General features: G+C 34.3%; 2 protein-coding genes across 6 annotated transcripts in view; both read right to left on the minus strand.

Annotated features, from left to right (window-relative positions):
• On the minus strand, positions 1 to 13,877 carry LOC109033115 (uncharacterized). Of its 3 annotated transcripts, none has more exons than XM_072306141.1 (8): positions 13,701 to 13,877; positions 12,470 to 12,828; positions 11,435 to 11,614; positions 10,753 to 10,836; positions 9,835 to 9,903; positions 7,704 to 7,784; positions 6,666 to 6,734; positions 1 to 5,922 (listed from the first exon to the last, which is right to left on the minus strand). In XM_072306141.1, exons 2-8 carry the CDS (start codon positions 12,822 to 12,824, stop codon positions 4,205 to 4,207), a joined length of 2,556 nt encoding a protein of 851 aa, XP_072162242.1. In that variant the 5' UTR covers positions 12,825 to 12,828; positions 13,701 to 13,877; the 3' UTR covers positions 1 to 4,204. The 3 variants fall into 3 exon arrangements, with proteins under 3 accessions (XP_072162242.1, XP_018901103.1, XP_072162241.1); XM_019045558.2 differs by lacking the exon at positions 13,701 to 13,877 and adding an exon at positions 13,510 to 13,640; XM_072306140.1 differs by lacking the exon at positions 13,701 to 13,877 and having other exon boundaries at positions 12,470 to 13,306.
• Positions 13,701 to 20,506, minus strand: part of LOC109033175 (target of Myb1 membrane trafficking protein) — a 22,721-nt gene continuing 15,915 nt past the window's right edge. For 2 of the 3 annotated variants that reach the window (XM_019045652.2, XM_019045654.2), the window contains one exon: positions 13,701 to 20,198. In XM_019045652.2, coding sequence (XP_018901197.1) covers positions 19,989 to 20,198 — 210 coding nt within the window. In that variant the 3' untranslated portion in view covers positions 13,701 to 19,988. The remainder of the gene's footprint in view (positions 20,199 to 20,506) is intronic. The other variant, XM_019045653.2, reaches the window with a different exon arrangement.

Raw genomic sequence — 20,506 nt, forward strand, 5'->3', positions numbered from 1 at the left:
TTGGAGGTTGACAATACATTTTATTTTAAGAAAGATATAACTGTAAATACTTAAAAGAATATCGACATCAAAGTAGGGGGAAAGTTTGATTGATTAATATCAGTAGAAATACTCAGGAAAGACTTGAAAATAAAATTATGAACTTAAATTACACTAAAAATAGGTACAACATAATCGTTAAAAATAGGAAAAAATATGTGGAACTATTAGAGAGTTGATGAAAGCTCTCGAAAGTTACTAAATTTTAAAAAAATAAATCTAGTAGGGTAACTAGAGCTTATCACAAAAATAAAACATTTGACCATTTATGCAGCACTAAATGAACTTCCAAACTAATCATTGGACACAAAAATGGAACCCGAAGGTTTTCAGCCGTCAGTTGAAAGCTGTTGTGTTAAAAGGACTTTCTATTATTTAAAGATACACGTTTCTCTCTTTAGTATCAATGTCTCTTCAAGAAGAGGTGTCAAAAATAAAAGAAATAGTTTGCCTTAAGGCTCAGGAATTTAAGAAACATGCTGAAAACCTGATTTAAGAGTACTTTCATGATCTATATATTAAAGAAGCTCAATTAACCGCTTAAACCACTCAAGTTAAGGATCTTGAGTGATCCAGATGATTAGTTTGCAAAGACCGTGCAAACATAGGGTCAGTATATTAACACAGTTAGAAAATAGATAAAACGATAAAATTCACACACGATTAAATTCTTTCTGATCATGAACAGGAGACATTAAATATAGATTTTAGATCTATAGAATTACACTATAAAAAAAGAAGAAAAAAATAAAATGAATGGAGATAGGTACAATATTGTGACTTTTAAAGCGTTTCTTAACAATGGGATATTTCAAGTTTTATTAATTATCTTGCAAAAATTTGAGGAATTTTGGAGGCTGGTGTAAAAAAAAATAATACTTGATCTTGCTCTTGAAAAGACGTATTTTATGACATTGTCTTTAGTGAATTTTCGTTTTTAGCAGAAATTCTACGGTAAAAATTAAGGTATGGAGAGAAAAATGGATAGCTTAAAAGTTGAATTGATTTACCTAATTCATGACGATTTTGGTACATATCAGAGAATGATACGATGAAGTTTTTTTTGCCTTCGATTAGAGGGTCCACAAAAAAATCATTCAACCATTCTTGCCCGATTTTTTGTCCAATTTCCCAAGACTTAAATTCATTACAACAATAGACATTGAACAATAAACAATAGGAAATTGAAATTACAGAGACATACATTTCAATACAGCTAATTTTTACCATAAATCTCACCGTGCTAATCGCCAGTATTTACAGAATACACTATGTCCTAAACTCTTACAAAAAGAGCGTCTTCAAGAATAAAATTACAGCAATAAAGCAGACGAGGGAATATGAAAAAAGAGTGAGAATATGCGATGATGAAACAAATAAATAATTAGAGTTTCATCCGATGTACTTGCTTGATGGGGGAAAAATTTAATACCGGGAGTTTCCCCTTGAGAAATTAAACGAAATTGTGAAGATAGGATGATCTGTTCTTCACGAAAAAGAAAAGAATTTAAATTTAATTTTTTGTTTCCTATAAATCTGAAAAAGGGGGAGGAGGCTTAAAAAAATAAGAAAAAGCTTGACCGGATTTCCGTACGAAAAAAAAAAAAAAAAATTCAAATATTTAAGGAATACTACAAATAGAAATCAAAGAAAAAAACCTCAAAGTATTAAGAACAAACATTACGGAGCACCTGAAAGCGAAAACTCACAGCAACCAACCTCACCCCATTATAGACTCCTTGCAAAGACATGAGAACAGATGAATTGTGACTGCAAATTGGTTTTTATGGACGGAAGCTTTTGTGGCACCATTTTCACCTTTGTATCTTACACATTTTGGAGAGAATAAAATAAGAGGGATCGCAGAAGCTACCACTGCCAATTAAAACGGTTATATATTCAAGATTGATAAAAATATGTGGCGAGTGGTGACCGAAAATATTTGTAGGAGAGATAGAGCGGAGGCAAGAGAGAGAAAAAATAAAAAAGAATAATGAAACGGCCCTGACATGGGTCTCTAACAGATTGATGATTGCACAGGCATTTTGTTACTTTAATTTTTCATCTTTCATTTGCGATGGTTAGATTGTGTTGGTTCAGAATTTGTCAAAATGACCAAGAGTTGATCTGGTGGTGCATAGACAAAATCATCTTGCAGCCAGAATCTGCAGGGGGATATATCACAGATAAACGTCAATTAATTTTAAAGATTGAGTAAAACAGGGGCAGAAAATGAGACAATGAAGTTACTAAAGAGGCAATGAATTCACATCCTTTCTAAGTTCTTTGAAGAGTTTGACAAAAAAATTAAAATTAAGTATCCTACGTGTATCATGTTTGCTTGCCTGAAATTCTTTGATTTGCGATCGTGTATAGATAGAATGACGATCTTCCCTCGAAAATTTTCATGAAAAAAACACTAACTTGCATGAACAAAAGTGGTGCAAATTGATGATGAAACCATAGGGACTTGCAACTTATTTGAGTTGTTTAAAAAATCTCCACTTCCACTTTATTTTACTAAAAAAGGACGAACCAACGCTGTTATTTGAAATTTCTGTTGTATGCTCTTTTTAGAGAGGAAATATTGCAAGAAATAACATAGAGTATTTTTCCATTTTAAAATGAAGTAGGTAAGACAGGATGTCTGCAATGTCACAAACAGAGGTATGCGTTCCTACAGTATCACCATTAACATGCAAACTTTCACAACATGCAATACTAATACTTGGAGGAATAACCGGTAATTTTGCAGGGGATTTACGTTCCGAACGATTGACTTTTCCAAGAATCTTCAATCCTTGATTTTGCAATATCATGAAGTTTCATTTACATGATTTTCTGCAAAAATTTCATAGGGCCTTAAACAATTATGAAAGGCTTCGTAATGTTTTCACTGTTCACTTAAATTTCTAAAAAAACGAAAGATTTTGGACAGCAAAAGTCTGTCCAAACTTAGACACTACTTACGAAATAGAATACATTCAAAGGAGAAAATAAAGAGAGTAAGCCTTATTTCAAGCCTCAGGCTTGCAATAATTAACGAGGCAACCACACTAAAGGTATGAGGAATAAGGGCCTAAGAATTAACAATATGAACTTACAAGATTTGCGAGGCTACATATTGAGACAGTAGATTTATTTCTGCAAACCAAGAAGGACAAGGTTGCAAGATGGACAATTGAGCTCGATAGACGTGCAATGGTCCTTACAGCGAGTTTCTACAATAAAATACTTTTTGTTTCTTGTAAGATTTTGAGATTCATTAAAAGCTTTCACTAATCAATTATCGTATCAGGTAAACTAAACTTTTTTGCATCATTCAAAGGTACTGCTAATTCAAGAGGGTTAGATGAGGGTATAATCGATTCTCTTCAATTTTTGAGCAACTTGCCCGAAGGGACAGTAAAGAACGAGGATTGGGAGGGATTCAGTCACTTTCGATTAGGAGGTTAGTACCTCCGACCTCATCACTTTGTATTCTTGTGACCCACTTGAATTTGGGACCCTTGGATATGCTTAGGCTTCCTCGTTTCAGAGGGGTACTGACGATTTTATCGGTTGAAAACAACCTCTGAGAAAGTGCAAATGATAAGTATTGAACTTCTACAGCTATACTACCCTTCAAGCATGGTGTCTGATATTCTTAGATTTTTTTATTTTTATTTGATCAGTGATTTTCGGCGGCAGATTTCCCAATGAAAATCCAAAGTTTCTTTCCACTTTATCTTGGATCCTCATGGAGAATTTCTTAAATTTTTTTGGATTTCAAAGCTGAAATGTTACTTTTGACACCTTCTGGCTAATTTCATAGTGCTGATTAGATGTGGATTGCTTTGAGAAGCAAAATCGATTAGGAGTGGAGAGAAAAAAACATCTCCCTTCTTAAAACTGGTTCCCTGATTTTCCCATAAATGTTTTTATACTTAGAGGAATTTTGATAATTTGGGGCTCAAGACACCATGCTTTCACGGCTTCTGTACTTGTGGCAATGTTAAGTTGACGGAGACTAAAACTGCGGAGCACTAAAGAAATTTCAGTTTTGAAGATAGAGGAAAGGATCAGAACATAAAGAGAGTTGAACATTGCTGGTCTTCAGGAAGAAAGAAATACAGTTTTGAGACTGATCTAATCTTTAGCTTTACTGTGCATCAACCCTCAGTCATCATAGCTCCTTGTATTTCTCGACATTACGTCTGCGAGCGTTGCCTCGCCTGAAATACCAATATGCTGTGTCCTCCCGCTTGGAATTGCGGAACTCTGCTCTCTTGAACATCCAGTTGTTATTATTCAGATCAACATTTGCCTCCTCTTTACTCTCTGCTGAGTCTTGCTTATCTCGGTCGTCTCCAAAGTCGAACAACCACTCACTTGATGCGACGGCCATGTTAGTTGCGTTCTTCAATTTTTTTGAGACAGAATCCCACAAAGAATCGAATTTCTGTGTCAGCTTGTTTTTTATTTTTGACCCATGGCTCATTATCTTTTCGTTTAACTTCTTTGCCTTTTCAAAGTCCAAAACAGATTTGAACTTTTTCTGGAACTTTTCTTTCACCCGCATTGTGTGGTTTTTCAGTTTTTTGTTAAAATTAGCCGCCTTATCGGTAAAAAATTTTTGATAGTTATTTATTTTTGACTTAATGAACTTGAAAACATTACCATCATTTTGCTCATAGCTTTCTCTCAGTTTCTCTTCTTGATCTTCACTACTTTCACTGCTTCCCTCATTCCCTTCATGTTGATGACTGTCTCTCCTTTGATTAAACCTATTTTCATACTTAGGATGGTTATAAGAGGCTTCTGGAGAACTTTTTTTCTTGTAAACTTTCAAGTTTTCTTGCTCATTATGGAAAGATTCCTGCGAGCTTCTTTTCTTATGAACTTTAAAATCTTCTTTTTCCTTGTAGTCTTTCCTGTAGTTGTTTTTGACAGAATCGTCAGTTTTACCCTTCTTCAACAGGCTGTCAAATGAACTTATGAAGCGTGACAAAACAATATCCGCATCATTTAAATTAATCCGAATGCGGTCACTGACAATTTGGACATAGTTATCGGCATCTTTAACAGACTGCGGGATTTTTTCCAAAAGCTCCCTAATTTTTTCATTCAATATAGAGACTCGATGAAAGTTTTCTAATACTTCGTTGGACAATTTAGTTAAGAACTCAGGATTTATATGGAATGATTCTTCTTTATCTTTAGACTTTCTCTTGTAGTTATCGTCAAAACTTTCTTTAGACCCTCCATTCTTTGACTTCCACTCCCTTTCTTTTTTCAGTCGTTTCTGACCGAACCTCCTGGAGGAATAACTAATATCAATGGAGACAGCTTTGGCAAAATGATCATAATTATTTACCAATTTTGCAATGTTATAGTTGGACTTTTGCAAATTACTTAAAATATACTCGTACGAGATACGAGCCAGGTCATCAAAGTCATTAGCGAATCTAGGGTCCGTGTTCTTCAGATACTTTGTAAATTTTTCACTTACATCCATCAATGCCAGGAAACTTTCGTAAAGCTCTTCATTGTATCTAGTAATTAAATTCAGATCTATGCCGATGAAATCATCTTTGTCAACAGATAAAACTTCATACAATTTTTCAAAATCTTCTTCAAAAGATTTTGAATCTGAGATTTCAAAAGCACGTTTAATGTTAAAAAATTTCCCCCTGAGATCAAAGAACTCTGGTTCTTCACCTACTTCATGAGAGGACTTTTCAAGCTCTGGTCTGGAGTCAAGCTGTTTGATGAGTCTCAGTATTTCGGAGTGCTGCGGAACATCTTCTCCATCTTTGATACAGTAACTTGACTTGTCGGAGCCGCAATCTGATTTTTTGTTCCTACTAGTAGGCGAAAAGCTTGAATCGGGATGCTTCATACCTATTAAATTCAGAAACAAAGAGAATATAATTTTTCTTTACTCATATTATATTTTGGCAATTGGTTGAAAACAACACTGATTTCATTCAGATTTGCAGCCTTGCAAAAATGAGGACTTGATGATACAGGGTCACTACTGGCATGAGTGCAGAAAAATCCGGAAAGCCAAACGCTTGCTGCGATCTGGCAGTTTCTGCCTCACAGCAAATTTTCAATTTGCCTCACTTTTTGAAAAGTAATGAGTAAAAAAAAGGGAAAACATTTCAATATAGACCCAAGGCCATGTGCACCTTGCACTTGCCACAATCCAACCTTAAATTTGTGTCATTTTTTATTTTTGCTTTAAAAACGTGATCCATTTTTTATTAGCTTTTTAGGTACAATTTTGCCTTTTCCCCCCAAAAAAATACGCTATTTTCAATATAATTTTGTAAAAAAAACATGCAATTTTCCCCTCAATGGTGCATAAAATAAGTAATCTCAAAGCTTGTTCTTTTTCATAATTTTTTGGTCCGTTATTAAGGCCTTCCTATTATAACATTTGGCTGATTTCAACTTTTTGGTCTTGTAATCTAGAACTTTTGTATCCCCGCATATAATGACTTTTCAAATTTTCAGATGAGAAAGTTACAAAATTTGATCCTTAAAAGATAAACTCATGAGGAAGAATGAGCACAAGCAGTTATCACGAAACATAAAAATTGACGGATAGTACGCTGAAAGAATTGCTAAAAGATACTCACGATTTCTGACGCTGTTTTTCACATCATCCAGGGGGTCAGACTTTTCTTTGAATAGGGTCAAATCTTTCTCTGAAAACAGATTAAAAAATCATTACATGTGTTATTAAAAGTCAACCTAAAAACCTAGAATTCCATACTGTCAAAGTTTCTAGCAAATTACAGTAGGGTGATCAACAGAACCTGCTGAAAAGCAGATCACTGGAAATTTCTGGAGATAATTGAGCATGAATCCTCGTGAACACTTAAAATTATTTAACTGATACAACATTGATAGTTTCAACTCAAAAATGATCAATTGAGACCAAAATCAGATCACTTTGTCAAAAATTGACAAAGTTACAGTGCCTGGTTTAAGTAAAAAAAATCTGAACTCTCTATCGATTTTAACAAAGAAAATTTTGGTGACACACCACAGGAAAACCGAGATTAGTGGCCTTTCAAATACTGCTTGGGCTGTATAAGGCAGGAGGGGTTCTAAACCTGCCTAGCAGATTCTCAAGAGGGAAAACACGACGGTTAGGCCAAGTCTTAGAAACTTAAGCCTTGCAGAATACAATAAAATCTGCTTTCAACTAGAATGATAAGGCAAACATATACCATCTGTTGAGTAATTTTCTCAATCAAGATTTTATGAATTTCCAGTCTTTTTAAAAAATGTCCCTGTCTTTTCAGTGATGTTCATGACCTACAGAAATTTCCAGACGATTCCCAGTTTTCCAAACCTGTTGACTCCTGTCTCCGTGGAGTAGATTCGAAGAAAATTTAAAGGGTTTAGATAGTTTAGTTCTCCGTTAAAAAAATAAGATATGAGAGAAAATTGGGCAAAGTGTAAAATTTAGAGGGGTTAGATAGTTAGTTCTCTGTTAGGAAAATAAGAAATGAGAGAAAATTAGGCAGTGTGAAATGTAGTTAGACTAATTCTGGCTGACTTGAGTCCATCTTTATAATTGATAAAATAAAATTTGCTTGGCCCTTAATTTTCTCCACTTGCTTCATAATTTTTAATAAAACATGGTAGGTGTAAATAAAAAGGCTTACCTAGTTTCAGGTATTTTTCATGCATCTGTTGCCATTTTTCATCATCAAATTGACAGCTAGCAGCTTTCCCACCTTTTTGAACTGAAAATAAAGGAAAGACCACAAAGCAAATTTTGTAGCATAGCCGTTTCATAACACAGTCTTAAAGTACATTGATTTTGACTGATAATCAAATCATATCTGTCTAAAGAATCTTTGATTTAACTCACGGCGAGACTCTAAAAGCACAGCTTAAAAAGAGGAACAGCTGGCAGGCAGTGAATTCCTCTAAGTTATGGGTTCAAAACACAAAAATTTTCAAGATGGGTCAGGGGGCCATCAATACTATTTGTTAGTAGATCAATCATACAATGGATTACTCGGCAAGGTACCAATTTGAATAGTCTGATATATGTTTCCTCCTGAAAGATCCACATAAAAAACTATTCGCTTGATAAAAATTATTGGCATTAACATCTGATTAAGATATTACCATTTTTATTTAACACGAGTTATGAGTTTGGGTTCCCCACTTATGAGAAAAACCAAATACGAGAATTGAATGGTGCAAAACAACAGTTTTGATAGTCTTCTTAATCTAGCAGTATTGTTCAAAGGGACAACAACGTGCAACAGCTGAGCGGAAACCCAGAGATTAAAGTTGCTACAATATCTTACAGCAGACATTGTTATACATAGTAACATTTACTGAGCAATTCAACTCAAGTAGGTTACAGTTTTTGTATGAGCAGTAAGTTTTAATTGTTGCATCAAAAAACGTTAATATCTTGCTTAGGAGCTACTTAAAATAATTTTTTTGCACAAATCGTGTTTCATATAGCATGATGCTAAAATTCACACCTTGCCAGGTGGTACATTTCTCAAGAGTTTGTTTGAATAATGTTCGTTTCACATAACAACTGTTATGTACATTTTAAGATGGAAATATATAATATTATGTTCCAAAGTATGCTTTTCTACTGATCAATTGTGTCATTCTTGTAAGAGGTAAACCCAAGAAAGTGATTATAGTTCCAACAGAAATGGCCTTGAAAAGATCAAAATTTTAAAGACACAAGGCCTTATTTTAGTAGAATAAGCCTCATTACAACAATATACAGCAATGAAACTTTTAAGAAGGACTCAAAATGATAGATCATATTGTCATAAAAACTTGTAAATACTTTTGGATACTTTTTTCTGTTCACTAAGAGGTGTCTTGTATCAAAAATTCACAGTTTTGAACAAAGTTTCAAAAAAGTAGAGGGAAAATTGGCAATTTGAGAATATATCCAGTTGTCAGGCTTTTTGTTGGGAAAAAAAACCGTGGGTTATATAATACGTTATAAATATGTTGGTTCTGCTGTCCATATGGATGGATTTTATTAGAATGAGCCTCACTAAATCCGCGGTTGCCTAATTTCCTCTGATGTTTTATTTTTTACACAGAAAATTGGGCAACATTGAACTTTGAGATTTTGCATCTGCATTCTTTAGGTCATGATCTAGAGTAAAACAAGATGTTACAAGCCATTAAGTAGTTCAGTTCTGTGTTAAAAAAATAAAACTTTAGAAAAAATTAGGTAACATGAAATGCAGTGAGGCTGCTTCCAATTAAATTCGTAAATGTAGTAGGGAAATACTTAGGTGCAACAATTCAACATTTTACCAAAATGTTGAAATTTTTAAAAGCCAGTTTGATAGAGAAAAATTGTGTTTTACTGTTTTAAGTAGAGTTAAGAGTGACTAAGGAAGGTTTGTATTATACTAATGCAAAGAAAGCATTAATCACTACAGAAGAATACACTAGAATCTTAGCGTAGACACAGGATACAAGTACAAGAGAAATTAGATAACCAGATGGATGTATTAATGTAAAACTGGGGTGAAATTAAGAGCCTTTAAATATGACTGAAAAAATTTTCCTGTCATGAGAAGGAAAAACAATTTTGAGAAAGGACAGATAAATGATGAGAAATGTAATTTAGAATTACGATAAAGATGGTAACAAATGAAGTCGATCTAAATTCAGCACACATATAATACGGTCGTAAGATAGGATGCACCAAGAGCAACAGAACCCATAATACCAAAGCTGATGAAGCTGTTTCCAAAATAAAAGCAAAGCTGATTGAGAATTTTTGAAACTTACGAGTCTTCAAATCATTCAAAGATGAGTCTATCAACTGAGACTTCATTTTGTAAATGGCTAGTTCTTGCACTGAAAACAGATAAAAGAAAAGATGAGTAAACGGAAGCCCTAGAATAATGCACCATAATAATCAACCAAGTTTTTATTTTTTAAAAAAAAAAAAAAAAATAACACAGGTAGGTTTGATTGATCACACATACTCTCTCCTTCATTCAGAGTAGAAGATTCTGAAGAGGAGGAGAACATTTAGTCAGACTTATTCTTTATGTGGTCTCCAGCAAAACAATTTATACCTCAGACTGCAGTGTTGAGGAGCGTTCATGAATTTCGTGACGCACTTTTTCAGCATTTTTGACCCCCTCTCCCCTTGTAATGCTTTTGAGATGTAGGTCCCTATCCTGTTCATAAAAACAAAATAGTTTATAGCTCTCCTCGACCTACTTTCCCCTAGAGCGTTACGTAATCTCTTGAGAGTCTGACTTGTCTAGGCAACTGATTCAGTATCTCCTTTTCAAATGTTTTTGATAAAGTGCAAATTCTACATTTTATGTTTCATGAATATTGTGAGAGGTGGCTTCATGTAACATTTTCTGACTTCTTAAGTAGATACTTGATTGAAAGTTGAGATACTTTGAAAAAATTAGTCTCTGACAAAGAAAAGCTGATTGCTTTTTAAAGATCCATCAAGTTCTTAAGGAGAAACAAACTGCATACCTAATACAGAAAGCACCTGCATCATTGGGAAAAGTTTTGGATGAAGTTATGAAAAAAAGGTCTCTTATTCATTTCGACAGAAATAACTCAATTCTCATGTTTTCTTCTAATAGAAGGAACATTCAAAGAATTAGAAACACCAAAGAATGTTCTTTAATCATAACAGAATAGAGGCTAATTGCTAGAGGGGGGAAAACCACTTACTAAGACTGGAGTATTTTTCATTCATTGCTTGCCATTTCAAATCATTTTCAAGCTTAATTTTGTCAATGTTCTCTTGGGATCGAACTGAAAACAACACGCAAAAAAAAAAAAAAAAAAAAAAAAAAGGGTTAGCAAGCAGGTTAAGAAAATAACTCACAAAAGAAATTAATAAATATTTATCCTGCCTGAGAATGAAATCGTTCGCCTTCAAAATTCTTGTGTAACCACAAGTTCTTGAGTTCCTTCTCAATTTGAGTTGCTCAATATTCGATCTTGAAATACTGAGATTAAAAGGAGAATTTGACTAGGAAGCTATCATGAATGGTCATATACTGATATGAATCACATTTCTTTTTTTCATAAAAAGGACATGGAGCAGCTGAATCTAACTTATTCCAAGTCAAGCAATATTGACTCCTGCACAGAAATCCCTGTGACCAATTATCCTTAATTTTCTTCCAGTAGATGTGAAAAAAGGCAAGTAAGTAGCCTTTGAAGTAAGTGCCGTCTTTAAACATTTCGAGAGTTTTTGATTTTCAATCTAATTGGTGTACACTTGAAACATGAAAATTGGACTTTTCCAACTCGTACAAGCATGCACACTTTCGACAGGCGGAGAAAGCCTGTTTGCTTCAATGCGAGAGGTGAAAATGACTTCCACATGAGAACGACAGGTGCTTACCAGGAAAGAATAAAAGGAGCCATCCAATGAAAATAACTAGTCCAGAAACGAGAATGATTCTTCTTTCCAGTTCCCACTCAGATCTGGCTGAGACAGTGTCAAGAGCAGTTTCCATGGGATGGGTGGGAATCAGGTTTTCTTCTGGGAAAATACCGGTAGGAACAATTTGAGTGGATGACTCTGAAAAGAAAAAAGCAAATCAGGATTGAAAAGAGAGAGAAAGAAGACTATTCGATGTAGGGAACTGGCGTTTACTTGACTGCCGGCCTCATTCTAGGTCAAATTAGATGGTAAAAAGGAGTGACCAGGGTGACTGTTTTTTTTATACAATCAGATACCAATATTTACTGACTTTCTCCTAACATTTTTTTTTCTCATGATAATTTTTTCCGTGAGATTTGTAAAAACTAAACAAGCATCTTGCATTTTTACTCAAATTGTATGATGATTTGTGTTTTGAATCTTTCATTATTAAGAAATTCTTGATAATTTTTGGTTTGTGAATTTTTTCTTTAGTGCACCTCTACTAAATACAGGGTTGCTGCAGAATTTAGAAAATGGATTTCCCTTACATCTCCAGTTTTCTCTGATACTTAGATTTTGGTAGATTTTCATGGCATTGATGTTATGCCAGTTGGTTAAAGACATAATTAGCAAGAGTTTTCAGATGAAATTCGCTGTTCAAATCCGCAAACCCATTCTAGAAGGCAAATAAAGGTGACTTGGCAATTTTTCCCTGACCTGCTTGTCATTTTTTCTGAAATCAGGTTTTCCCTGACTTCTTAGAACACTCTGACAGTAGCAACCCTGTAAATTCACAGAACACGTATCTTTTGATTCATCGAATAAAAGCGATCTTCAGTGCATCTAACCAAAAAATGAAAAAAGTGGGAGAAAGAAGTGATTAGGTTTCTTTGATCCCTCTTGAGGTTCAGCAGGAAACAGATTAATTTTAAGAGAAAAAAAAGCTATTTCTCACAAAAAATCTACCTGTTGAACGGCGACAGACCCTTTGTGAAGAATAGTCATACTAACCTCCTGTTTGGTCATCATCAGCATTGGCATTATTACATTCCTCATCCTCATCACGGAGATTTTCGTCACCTTCTTCATCATCAGCATTCGACTCATTGTCACTATCAATCTGATCACCATCATTCGATTCGTCAGTAATCCGATGCTCCTCTGCTTCTACAGCTGGGTCTCCTATTTTTTCTCTGGAGAGAATTTCCACACTTTCTCCGTCGCTGGCTGTTTCCTCCGTAGCATTGAGCTTATTTGTGTGGACAACAAAGTTCCACTCTTCCAACAAATCAGAGTCACCACTCCACACCATGTCCTTTTGAGCTTCAGTTGGTCCAGGCTGAGGACCATTTGGCTTTTCTTCCATTTTTCTGTATGAGGACAAGCCATGTGAGATCAATTTTTTGGTTTTGTCAAAGGCATAGTTTATAGCATAAGACATTGTGGTTCACTAGAACTACCAATACAGTTTTCTGGTAGATTAAAAAATATTGAAGAAGATCTAGAGATGGTCAAGTGTTCAATTCCAATCAAGAACCAGAAAAAGTAGCGGAGACAAACAAGATTAGTTCATCTATTTCTTTCGTAATAATTAGTATCTAAAATACAACCGTCAAAATATTTATTTTTCTGAAAAGAGGCAGCTCAATACTGGCATTAAAATATATATTTGCCTTGCTTGAGAAGAAAAAAAAAAAATTCCTTATACTCCATACTGAGCTAATTAAACTATCATGCAAGTCACAGAAATTCATTTATCAGACATTGTGAAACAAATTCAAAGTTAAGGGTTGTGGGAAACTATGAGCATAATGCAAGACAGCAGGAGTGATTGAAAAATTTTGGAAGTGCAATTATTGGTTGAATTAGATTAAAAGCGATGATGCATTGATTAAGAAATATTGAGCAATAATTCTGAGTCGTGATCATGAGGAGGAGCGAAGAATTTAACAGATAATAATCAGGTAAAGAAACAAGAGGAAAGAATGGGTATGGGAGAGGGATTAAAAGAAAAGAATAAAAATCAAAACTTATCATGAAGATCAAAAAACCTGATATGAGAGAGTGCCAACCATGTGAGTTCAAGAAAACGGAAATGGAGAGCAACACAAAAACTTGGCTCTACGTGCTAACCTTCAACTTGAACAGAGGGGATGAAAATGACAAAAAAGGCTAAAAATAAAACTCTTTGTTAAAGTGAAAGACGGTCTCGAGGAAAAAATATGCGATGAGGCATACTTACGATCAAGGGTAGAATGTGTTCCTCCAAAAATTCAACTCCTTAGGGAACCTCTTGAACCACCACCGTCAGAGGTAAACAATAAACACATCAGAGAGAATGATTTTTGAAAGTGAAAATGAACGCATAAGCAGCGCAAACAAGAAAATGTATTCCCTGGTAGATGAGTGGATAAAGGAAACAGACTGTCAACGATATTCTTGGGATCCTATTATCTTTAAAAATAGCACTAAATTCAGTAATAATTAAAAATTTAGTCTAAACATTGTGAGCACACAAAAACACAGAGCAGCTGATCTCACTTGACCTTCAGCGATTTCCGACATGACTCAGCAGAGAGCGCTACTAAGGATCGACCCGCGAATTTTAAATTAACGGTCTTCTTCTCCCGTGAGTAAGAACTTGCTTATGTACTTGAGCTTTAAAATGACAAAAAAATGCAGCGATAAAAATCGCTACATGGCTACTTAGATTTCTATCGCAAAGGACACGATCGGTTCTTCAGAGATTTGTAGAGTTTTGCTGGTATTAAATACCTCCCCTGTCTGCATTTGAGATTTGATGTTCCCTTGAATGGAATTTAGGCGAGGGCAAGGGCATTTTTCAGGATTTTTTATGTCCTTTTCATGGAAAACTTTACTGCATCTCATTCAATTTTACCCTTTTCAGTGATTAAGTGGTGTCCCTGGCCTCCTCTTGATCTAATCATACTTACAGTTACTTCATGTTGATGAAGTGTGTATATACTTATCATTACTTTCATTTTGATGGTGAAACTGCAGAAATGCATATCTTTGGTCCATAGCATTGCAGACTTCTTTCATACTTTACTTTCTGCGTGGAAAAGTACTATATCGAGGGCGTAAGTCCAAAATCACATATCTCGTTTGCGGTGTCTGAAATTCTCCGCCTCTATGTTATTTCTTTAAAGGAGAACAAATTGACATCATTCCTTGAAGTTTATGCAGAATTTTCTTCGCGCAGAGAAGAAAAATCACGGCAGTTTTAAAAAATTGCCGTGGAGTTGTTTCCCCTTTAAAATAAAGTATGACAGGAAGTCTGTGATGTCGCAAATCGAGTTAAGTGATTGCCGACTTACACCGCCGATATATCTTTCCTTGAAAACTTTCGTGACTTTTTTTCTCTACGTCGCAAGAATACCTACTTTGAGGAAATTTCAAGCCATGATGTTGGTTCTGTCTCCTTTGTTTAAAATGATAGGAGCATAGATTTGGAAAACCACAACCAAAATACATGTTTTTACAGTTCCACTGTCCATTTGGTACTACAATATGAATTACAGCTATAAATTTTGTTTAAAAAAACAAAAAACAGGCTTGTTACAATATTTTCCTGCTTCAGCCATTAAGATCTCCGCAGTTTTCTCAAAATCTAATAATTTTTAGAATGATGGGTATTGGTGGAAATAAACACACCTAGATTTTAAAGAGTTGATAATTTATTCAATACATGAATATAAATATTTACATTAAGAGGTATGCATTGGAAGAAAATAAAAAGTTGGTGATATTAAAAGCTGCTTCTGGTTTAGCGCATGATAAAAAAATGAAACTTCTGCAAGTGAAAGGCAAAATAACAAATGCTTGATAACAAAAATTACTGATTTTCAGGTCAGTTTGATTCGTGCAAATAATGGTTGAAAATATTATGAGTGCACTGCTAGGTGTTATAAAATCTTAATGCAAAAGTACAAATAGATATAAATAAAAATAAGGCCTGACAATTTTATTCCTTAAAAATTGTATAGAATAAAGTGATTAATATAAGGAGCTGAGGCAATATAAAATGGAGGCAAATATGCTGTATATATTCTCAGTTCGATATTTTTTATTTTTGCATGAATTAAATTTTTTTATATAACAGTAACAATGAATTGGTAAATTACAGGGACATAACTATGTAATCGGCGATAAAAGAAACTTTCTTTTCACTTGGATTTGAATCATTCTCTTTAATGGAAACTCATCAAAACATTATAAACTGGGTGGGGCAAATTAAAATTCAGCACCATAAAAACATTTCATTCTTACACCATAAACCCATTGAAACCTCTCTAGATATTGAGTTAAAATTTGGGAGGACTAGCGACATTCCTCCAGTTTCTGACGGTCTTTGACTGAAAAAAATGTATTTTAGGTGTACATCAGGATATGAATAGAGCAGGCTATGAGGAATACATTTTTTATTATGTAACTTTCCTAAGTGTGTAGAATTGGCAAGAGAGTCTCTAAGATGATAAAGAAAAGTAGCTTGAAAAGCAAAGCTAGCTGCATAGCAAAACTTAGATAAAAATGTTGGGACTGAAAATATTGCACTTACGAGAAAAAATAAGAGGAAAAAATGCGTTTAGCTTTCAAACTTGAGAAAGAGGCTTGAGAAAGGTTAATCTAATGGTTCATGTGATATAGATGGGCAAGGGAAGGGAACATCTGATGATCCCTACACATTCAGTCTTAAAGTTACAAACACTTTGAAAGAAAAGCAATCCTTTAGAGAAGTTGATTTTCCACAACTATATTCACTATAACAATAAAATGTGCACTCAATGGCAATGAAATGCAGAAAAATAGTGACCAGGAAAAAATGTAACTGATGAGCGGACCATGCTTAGCCACATAAGTAAGCCTACATAATGGATAGTTCGCCAACTTTAATTTGAAGTTTTTTTTAAAAACCTTTAAAATGAATTTATTTTCATGCAGAGTCACTAGCAACGAAGCTTTTACACAACTGACTTACTTCGAAATTTCAAATTCGAAAACACGATTGACAAGTTGGGATTGTTGGTGAAAATTTTAGGATGAAGCTTAGGATAACATAAAATCATGGGAGTACTTTTTCCAGTGCTTTGCTATTGTAATTTTAAAAAGCGGAGGGATCCTGGTTTGAACCCAATACATTAAACAATGCTGTTCAAATTAATAAGGTTGTTGCAATGAACTGAGGGTACAGCAAAGAGAGGAGATGCCTTTCATCTAAAATTGCTCAAAAATCACGATGAGCACTTCAAAAAGGTCACAAATTTAATTCTCCCTTCAATATAACATAGGAAAATACACTATAGAGACTGTGCTTATTTAAGCTTCAAGCTTCAAACTTTCAATTTTAAAAGATGCACCAAGAAAAAGATTAAATCCGATACTTGCTTTTGTAACTCAGCACTGACCCTACCATAATGAAATGCAGTTCTTCAGATAAAGCAAATGATGAGGCTACAGCTACTTCTTTGCATCAAGCATCGATAGTTTTCTCCTTTTTGAATTTATGTAATCAGATGAAAAATATTTTAAATTAGCTTTTATTACAGGAACTGCACACACTCTTTTGAGCAATTTATGTCAGAGATAAAACACCTTTTGACTTCAGCAGAAGTTAGCCACAACCCTGTTAAACCATCAAGGTTAAGATTTGGTGAGGAATGTTCTTTAAAATTATTATAAGAGAGAGAAAGAACAAGAAAGGGAGAGAGAGGGGGAGGGGGAACAGCAGAGAAACACCGAAGTTGCTCACTGCTAAGCTGCTGAGTTACAGACTCTTTTGGCGCACAGCACAGCTATTTCACAATGAACAATGTACAAACATGAAATAATTGATACATTAAAAATATCTTATAGAATATAAAATAACAGAAACAATAAATGAATAACAATCACAAGAGAGAACGATAAAAACTAGGAGACTTGACTCTGCTTAAGTAATGAGAAAAACTTGATCACAACAACCTGACTTAGTTGGATCTTCAAAGTCAAAATGCAGATGAATTTTGGAAAGAAATCCTGAAGACAGAGGAAATACAAACTATTTCTGACTATTAATCGAAACCAGGAACTTGAAATTATGTTTTCTCAGAATTATCTATTTTCAATAACCTAAAACCAGTTCTGATACTTTGTTGAATGGAAACAAAATTTCAACTAATATGATGCCTCAGGTTTTTGTTGAGCTATCCTATGGTAGTACGTTCCCATAATGATTACAGCTTCCATGGCAATTTGAGAGTGCCTCTTTTGACTTACCCTGTGGGAGTTGATTTGAGGAATATGATTACTAACAAAATTTTCTCTGCTGCAGCCTCCATCGCAGTCTTAATACTCAAAGTTTAAGATTTTCGATCTTAATTCCAGTCCAGGTCAATCTAGTGTTTAATTGGGCTTAAAATCTTGGCAAACTTGAGAGTTTTTAACAGGCAAAAGAAAATCCTTGAAGAACAAGTCTAGAGAATTACTTGCATCATAATTTAATGGACCACTGGAGATTTGATGGATTCCATGCTTAGACCTTCTGTGATTTTTCACAGTGCTGAGAGTTAAGCTCTAGGGTTATGGTCTTTTTTTGGAACAAAACTCGAAGTTTGCCCGGATTTTTTACCTGATTAATGCAATATATTATTATGCAAGGCCAGTTTGACCACAATTGGTCAACTGGGCAAATCACCATTTGAGTTAAATCACTAACTCAAAGGATATACAAATGCTACAAGTTTACAATACTGCAATAATGAAAAAAAGGCGGCAAGAGTGACGGAAAAAGAATCTTGTAGATTCACTTCCTGAAATAATACTTCTTCAAAGGGATGACTACAACTTAAAATTAAACTTGACTTGGATTTTCCATTTCTTTTCGAGTGTAAAATTTAATGGAATTGAGTAGGAAACACATCACAAGTTAAAGGTGTTTTTCTTTCCTTTGAGGTGCAAGAAAACTACCCAAAAAATGGGTCTCTACACAAGGTATGAATTAAAGCACTACGCAACATATTTCCACCTTAAAAGTTCACATGAAAAACAAGTTAAATGATGGGAAGTCTGTATATCAACTCCCAAACAAGATTAAATTAGGGTTTACGTCAACATTGGTTAAATGGCAAAAATACAAAGTAAGTAATTTGTATAATTTGACTTCCATTTGTCCTGTGTTAAAAATAATTATTAATGTCTCATTTAATAGTTGATTTTCAAGCTTACCATTGTGTGAATAGTTTTCTGCATCACTTTCAAAAAAAGGACACGTGGCATTTTTTTCAATGCTCAGAAATTGTCCAATGGCCCATTCTAATTAACAGAACAAAAAGTTGCTTCGATGGATTCAACATCATTCATGATAGATTATTCTGATCGAAAAATTATTCTGATTGCAACATTTTATCCAACTTGCTTCCTCCAGAGAGATAATAAAATTATCCATTCTATATTCTCATTCTGATGCAAAATAATTTAAAAATATAAGAAGTGTGTATAAAAACGATCAGCAACAATTTCATGCGATAAAACTTTGAGCTATGGTGAAGACAGGAATGGACTGATAATTAAAATTAATGAAATTTTTTGAGGAGAGCCAGCAGGATGAAAAACAGCATTAAAATTTGGTTCTCTCTATGAAGAATACACCAACAGATGCACTCCAAAAGTTAGAGATGTTATAAAAATATATAAACAAGGTTAAAATAAAATTTTAGTCCCCGTAAAAAATACTTTGAAAAACTCAACAAACTAGTATATCATGTCAATAATTAATAAATGGAAATGCAAAATGAAAGTGGGTGATATTAACTTCAAGTTAGATGCAAAAAAAACTGTTGGGAAACGCATTATCAGGTAAGTGAATTATTAATGATAAGTACTGCGATACCACATGTTGCTAGTCTCCACTGCGCACTCTCAGTTTCAGAAAATATTCTGAATCCTGAAACATAATGAATGAAATTGAAACAGCAGGCTTTGAATAATTTCTTCAAACCTTGAATGAGAAAGTCAGGGTGTCTACAAGCTTAGGGGGAAAACAATTATTGATTTTTTCAGGATTTCCCAGGCCAAAATAATCAAAATTCCCTGACTTTTCTCATCAACGATTTAGAACTGAAAATGGAAATTTTGGACACTATTTTTACGACAAATGACAGAGAAAAGTGAACTTTTTTCTGCAGATTTTTTTTTTTTCAGAAATTTTTTTCTTAATCAATTAAATGAAGTAACGATTCCTTACTGAGAATTCTTCCTCTATTCAATATTTGGAGTGTATCACAGAATACTGAGCCCTAAATAAGACTGAGCCTCAATTTGATTGTGTTGACAAGCGCAGATGTGTTTTCACATTCCAAGTCTACAGATTTTTCAAATTTCCACTTTTCTCCATTAAAGTCCCTGACAATTTCCAGTTTACCAGACCTGTGGATACCCTGCACAAATAGGTACTGCCAAATGTGTTCTCCGTTTTAAAAATCTGATAGGTTGGTTGATTAAACTTACTACAAATATAAAGGTGTAGAGTCGATCATAGCGCAAACATGTTGCTTTCATCCAATTCTTTCTTGCTGCGGCTTCGGTGCCTGGGTGAGGATGACTGTTGACTATTCGATAAGGAACTGGAGACGTTGGTGGAATTGGTGGTTGTTGTGGTTCCAGACGCTTCGGCAGCAGCTGCTCTCTCTGCCAGGAAACTTTCAAATTCACTGCTAGTCAAAGATTCTTCAGTTGAACCAGGCTAAAGAAATTCAACAATATTGAGCGTGAGCAACTGAATTTGGCAAGGAGCAATTTGCGAGAAATATTAAAGCTGTGAAAATGTACTTATAAATGTCTACTGGAAAAGGGACTTCAGTGTACAAAAACTGAGGGTCAAGCTTTCAATCATGCTGAAAAAAGGAATGTTTCATGAGCATTTTGGCGTAAACATTCCCAAAATTGTTAAAGCAAACCTCAGTTTTGGCTATTTGGAAAAAAAAAAAACGTTTAAAAAAAACATGATTTAGAGACGTTGATGATTATGGACGTTTTAGTTTACAATGGCTA

This window comes from Bemisia tabaci, chromosome 1 (genome assembly GCF_918797505.1).
Source record: "Bemisia tabaci chromosome 1, PGI_BMITA_v3".
Classification (NCBI taxonomy): Eukaryota; Metazoa; Arthropoda; class Insecta; order Hemiptera; family Aleyrodidae; genus Bemisia; species Bemisia tabaci.

Bases quoted from the DNA above. Each gene is read 5' to 3' on its own strand.
- LOC109033115 (XM_072306140.1), bottom strand. From the start codon at position 12,899: ATGTCTTATGCTATAAACTATGCCTTTGACAAAACCAAAAAATTGATC. The intron at 11,615-12,469 runs GTTAGTATGACT...TTTTCTTTTCAG, and splicing joins TGATGATGACCAAACAGGAG to AGTCATCCACTCAAATTGTT. The intron at 6,735-7,703 runs GTAAGCCTTTTT...ATCTGTTTTCAG, and splicing joins TGAAAAATACCTGAAACTAG to AGAAAGATTTGACCCTATTC.